Below are 6,000 nucleotides of genomic sequence, written 5' to 3' on the forward strand. Positions count from 1 at the left end.
TGTTTTTAGCGCTCTATGTCTTAGTGCTTTAGAAATATTTTAAAAGCTTCTAAAGTATAATTTTAGAAAATTTTGAGTTTGGGGGGAAGGGGGATTTCAAAAACATCTTCCCATAATATAATTTGTTCTCTAAAGATGATTCTGAGGTTGTAGCGCTCTATGTCTTAGCGCTTTAGAAATATTTTAAAAGCTCCTAAAGTAGAATTTTAGAAAATTTCGAGTTTGGGGGGAAGGGGGATTTTCCAAACCTCTTCCCGTGATATACCGTGTCCTCTGAAGTCGATTCTGATGTTTTTAACACTCCATCTATTATTGCTTTAGAAATATTTTAAAAGCTTCTAAACTAGAATTTTGGAAAATTTTGAGTTTGGGGGGACGGGGGATTTAAAAAACATCTTCCCATAAAAAAAATTGTCCTCTAAAGATTATTGTGATGTATGTAGCTCTCTATTTCTTAGCGCTTTATAAATATTTTAAAAGCTACTAAAGTATAATTTTAGAAAATTTAGAGGTTGGGGGGTAGGGGGATTTTAAAAGCCTCTTCCCGTGATATAACGTGTCCTCTGAAGTCGATTCTGATGTTTTTAACACTCTATCTATTAGTGCTTTAGAAATATTTTAAAAGCTTATAAAGTAGAATTTATGAAAATTTTGAGTTTGGGGGGAAGGGGGATATCAAAAACATCTTTCCATGGTATAATTTATCCTCTAAAGATGATTGTGATGTTTGTAGCGCTCTATTTCTTAGCGCTTTAGAAATATTTTAAAAAACTTCTAAAGTAGAATTTTTGAAAATTTTGAGTTTGGGGGGAAGGGGGATTTTAAAAACCTCTTTCCGTGATATAACGTGTCCTCTGAAGTCGATTCTTATGTCTTTAGCGCTCTATGTCTTCGTGCTTTAGAAATATTTAAAAAGCTCCTATAGTAGAATTTGTGAAAATTTGGAGTTTGGGGAGAAGGAGGACTTCAATAACTTCTTCCAATAAAAAAATTTATCCTCTAGAGTTTATTCAGATGTTTGTAGCAATCTATGTGTTATAGCTTTAGAAATATTTAAAAAAAACTTCGAAAGTAAAATTTTGTAAAATTTTGAGTTTGGGGGAAGGGGGATTTCAAAAACATCTTCCCATTATATAATTTGTTCTCTAAAGATGATTCTGAGGTTTGTAGCGCTCTATGTTTAGAAATATTTAGAAATATTTTAAAAGCTCCTAAAGTAGAATTTTTGAAAATTTCGAGTTTGGGGGGAAGGGGGATTTTACAAACCTCTTCCCGTGATAAACAGTGTCCTCTGAAGTCGATTCTGATGTTTTTAACACTCCATCTATTAGTGCTTTAGAAATATTTTAAAAGCTTCTAAACTATAATTTTAGAAAATTTTGAGTTTGGGGGGAAGGGGGATTTCAAAATCATCTTCACATAATATAAGTTGTCCTCTAAAGAGGATAATGATTTTTGTAGCGCTCTATGTATTAGAGCTTTAGAAATATTTTAAAAGCTGCTAAACTAGAATTTTGGAAAATTTTGAGTTTGGGGGGAAGGGGGATTTTAAAAGCCTCTTCCCGTGATATAAAGTGTCCTCTGAAGTTGATTCTGATGTTTTTAGCACTCTATCTATAAGAGCTTTAGAAATTTTTAAAAAGCTTCTAAAGTAGAATTTTGGAAAATTTTGAGTTTGGGGGGAATTCAAAAACATCTTCCCATAATATAATTTATCCTCTAAAGATGATTGTGATGTTTGTAGCGCTCTATGTCTTAGCGCTTTAGAAATATTTTAAAAAGCTTCTAAAGTAGAATTTTGGAAAATTTTGAGTTTGGGGGGAAGGGGGATTATAAAATCATCTTCCCATGAAATAACTTTTCCTCTGACTTCTATTCTGATTTTTTTTAGCGATCAATCTATTAGTGCTTTTGAAATATTTAAAAAGCTAATAAAGTAGAATTTTAGAAAATTTGGAGTTTGGGGGGAAGGTGGATTTGAATAAAATCTTACCATAAAATAAGTGATCCTATACAGAATATTGTGTTGTTTTTAGCACTCTATGTCTTATTGCTTTAGACATTTTTAAAAAAAACTTAAAACTTAACATTTTTTAAAATTCTGAGTTTGGGGGAAGGGGGATTTCAAAAACATATTCCTATAACATAATTTGTCCTCTGAAGTCGATTCTGAGATTTGTAGCGCTCTATCTATTAGTGCTTTGGAAATATTTAAAAAACTTCTAAAGTATAATTTTTGAAAATTTTGAGTTTGGGGGGAAGGGAGATTTCAAAAACATCTTCCCGTAACAATATTTGTCCTCTGAAGTCGATTCTGATGTTTTTAGCACTCTATCTATTAGTGCTTTAGAAATATTTTAAAAGCTTCTAAAGTAGAATTTTGGAAAATTTTGAGTTTGGCGGGAAGGAGGATTTTAAAAACCTCTTCCCGTGATATAACGTGTCCTCTGAAGTAGATTCTGATGTGTTGAGAGATCTATGTCTTAGTGATTTATATATATTTTAAAAGCTTCTAAAGTAGAATTTTAGAAAATTTTGAGTTTGGGGGGAGGGGGGTTTAAAAAAAATCTTACCATAATATAATTTGTTCTCTAAAGATGATTCTGAGGTTTGTAGCGCTCTATGTTTAGAAATATTTAGAAATATTTTAAAATCTACTACAGTAGAATTTTTGAAAATTTCCATTTAGGGGGGAAGGGGGAATTTACAAACCTCTTCCCGTGAGATAACGTGTCCTCTGAAGTCGAGTCTGATGTTTTTAACACTCTATCTATTAGTGATTTAGAAATATTTTAAAAGCTTCTAAACTAGAATTTTAGAAAATTTTGAGGTTGGGGGGAAGGGGGATTTCAAAAACATCTTCCCATAATATAATTTGTCCTCTAAAGAGGATCAAGATTTTTGTAGCGCTCTATGTCTTAGCGCTTTAGAAATATTTTAAAAGCTTCTAAAGTAGAATTTTAGAAAATTTTGAGTTTGGGGGGAAGGGGGATTTTAAAAGCCTCTTCCCGTGATACATGTCCTCTGAAGTCGATTCTGATGTTTTTAGCACTCTGTCTATTAGTTCTTTAGAAATATTTTCAAAGCTTATAAAGTAGAATTTTGGAAAATTTTTAGTTTGGGGGGAAGTGGTATTTAAAAAAAATCTTCCCATAATATAAGTTATCCTGTCAAGCTGATTTTGATGTCTGTAGCGCTCGATGTCTTAGAGCTTTATAAATATTTTAAAAAGCTTCTAAAGTATAAATTTGTAAAATTTTGAGTTTGGGGGGACAGGGGATTTTAAAAACCTTTTCCCGTGATATAACGTGTCCTCTGAAGTCGATTCTGATGTTTTTAGCGCTCTATGTCTTAGTGCTTTAGAAATATTTAAAAAGCTCCTAAAGTAGAATTTTAGAAAGTTTTGAGTTTGGGGGGAAGGGGGATTTCAAAAACATCTTCCCATAACATAATTTATCCTCTACAGTTAATTCTGATGTTCATAGCGCTCTATGTCTTAGTGCTTTAGAAATATTTAAAAAAAACTTTAAAAGTAAAATTGTGAGTTTGGGGGAAGGGGGATTTCAAAAACATCTTCCCATAACATAATTTGTCCCCTGAAGTCGATTCCGATATTTGTAGCGCTCTATCTATTAGTGCTTTGGAAATATTTAAAAATCTTCTAAAGTAGAATTTTGGAAAATTTTGAGTTTGGGGGGAAGGGGGATTTCAAAAACATCTTCCCGTAACAATATTTGTCCTCTGAAGTCGATTCTGATGTTTTTAGCACTCTATCTATTAGTGCTTTAGAAATATTTAAAAATCTTGTAAAGTAGAATTTTGGAAAATTTTGAGTTTGGGGGGAAGGAGGATTTAAAATACCTCGTCCCGTGATATCCTGTGTCCCCTGATGTCGATTCTGATGTTTTAGCACTCAATGTTTTAGCGCCTTAGAAATATTTAAAAAGCTACTGAAGTATAATTTTAGAAAATTTTAAGTTTGGGGGGACGGGGGATTTCAAAATAATATTCCCTTAATAAAATTTATCCTCAACAGTAGATTCTGATGTTTGTAGCGCTCTATGTCTTAGCGCTTTAGAAATATTTAAAAAAACTTCGAAAGTAAAATTTTGGAAAATTTCGAGTTTGGGGGAAGCGGGATTTCAAGAACATCTTCCCATAACATAATTTGTCCTCTGAAGTCGATTCCGATATTTGTAGCGCTCTATCTATTAGTGCTTTGGAAATATTTGAAAAGCTTCTAAAGTAGAATTTTGGAAAATTTTGAGTTTGGGGGAAGGGGGATTTCAAAAACATCTTCCCGTAACAATATTTGTGCTCTGAAGTCGATTCTGATGTTTTTAGCTCTCTATCTATTAGTGCTTTAGAAATATTTTAAAAGCTTCTAAAGTAGAATTTTGGAAAATTTTGAGTTTGGGGGGAAGGAGGATTTAAAAAATATCTTCCCGTGATAGAACGTGTTCTCTGAAGTCAATTCTGATGTTTTTAGCACTCTACCTTTTAGAGCTTTAGAAATATTTTAAAAGCTCCTACAGTATAATTTTGGATACTTTTGAGTTGTGGGGGATGGTGGATTTTAAAATCATCGGCTCGTGAAAGAACTTGTCCTATGAATTTGAGTCTGATGTTTTTAGAACTCTATGTATTAGTTCTTTAGAAATATTTTAAAAGCTTCTAAAGTAGAATTTTGGAAAATTTTGAGTTTGGGGGGAGGGGGATTTCAAAAACCTCTTCCTGTGATATAATATGTCCTCTGAAGTCAATTCTAATGATTTAAGTACTGTATCTTTTACTACTTTAGAAATGTTTTAAAAACCTCTTGAGTAGAATTTGAGAAAATTTTAAGTTTGGGTAGCATGGGACTTTCAAAAACATCTTCCCACGACATAATTTGTCCTCTAAAAAGGATTGGGTTATTTTTACTGGTCTCTCTTGTCAAATCCCTTCCCTAATTAATACAGTTTAAATGGTCTTATCAACAGAGTTGTTTGGCATGTGCCTGCTACCCTTAAGGGTAAGGGTTTCTGATAAGACAAGTGTGACATCACAACAAACCTGGTTTCATATACCATAAAGAGAGTTGGCATGGGTTGAAAATTAAATGGCTTAGGATTTAAATAGGATTTTGGAATATATTTTAATGAACAAGGTTAAAAGCAGAAGTTGTGTAAGGTAAGCAGTGATTTATATTTATGATAGTAATATAGGATGAAATGGGAGTTAAAAACAACTAGTAATGTGCAGTAATTTACCATTATATAGAGGGGGGGATGAGTGGAGGCAGGTACTTCAAAGTACCTTCCCGGGACAAACCTTAGCATGTGCATCCATCCCTGAAAGTTTCATTTTCCTAACCCAACCCCTTTCCAAGATAGCCAAAAGTAACTAAAGTAGAATTTTACCAGTACTTCAAAGTACCTTCCAGGGACATACCTTAGCATGTACATCCATCCCTGAAAGTTTCATTTTCCTAACCCAACCCCTTTCCAATATAGCCAAAAGTAATTAAAGTAGAATTTTACCGCAACATCTACTAGCTTGCTGATTTATCGAAAATATCTACCCTTTTTGTTGGTTTTCTAGAGTTTCTTATGAAAAAAGACATATTCTCCTGCTTTGCAAAGCCACTACACGGAACATGCAGTTTACGTTTTATATTTTTTTGCGCTACAATGATCCCTAAATAAATCAGCAAAATCCATTGTACGAAAATCAACTATAAAGCATATTTCATTGATTAGATTCAGCATTTCATTAAACAGAGTAATTGAATATAGATTATTGAAGTATTTTGCTTTTTTAAGTAGTTATAGATATAATGTTTTTCATTTAGGGATTAAACTATTTAAGGCAAAACTTTAATTTAAAAATCACGTTGGCCTGAATAGAAACAAGTAAATTATTATATTGACCGGAAAACTGTATGTTTTTCAGCCTATTTTGGTAAAATTCTAGTTTGGCTACTTTTTACTATCTTTAAAAGAGGTTAGGCTAGGGAAA

At 32.4% G+C, this 6,000-nt stretch overlaps 1 protein-coding gene across 2 annotated transcripts in view; it reads right to left on the reverse strand.

Moving 5' to 3' along the window:
- Positions 1 to 5,651, reverse strand: part of U3-55K (U3 small nuclear riboprotein factor 55K) — a 79,721-nt gene extending 74,070 nt beyond the window's left edge. For both annotated transcript variants that reach the window (XM_089094501.1, XM_089094500.1), the window contains exon 1: positions 5,564 to 5,651. In XM_089094501.1, the coding sequence (XP_088950627.1) occupies positions 5,564 to 5,605 (42 nt within the window). In that variant the 5' untranslated portion in view covers positions 5,606 to 5,651. The remainder of the gene's footprint in view (positions 1 to 5,563) is intronic.
- Between the last annotated feature and the right edge of the window lie 349 nt (positions 5,652 to 6,000).

The sequence above is a fragment of the Artemia sp. Qi Xiang Cuo genome, chromosome 9 (assembly GCF_049724085.1).
Source record: "Artemia sp. Qi Xiang Cuo chromosome 9, ASM4972408v1, whole genome shotgun sequence".
In the NCBI taxonomy this organism is placed as follows: Eukaryota; Metazoa; Arthropoda; class Branchiopoda; order Anostraca; family Artemiidae; genus Artemia; species Artemia sp. Qi Xiang Cuo.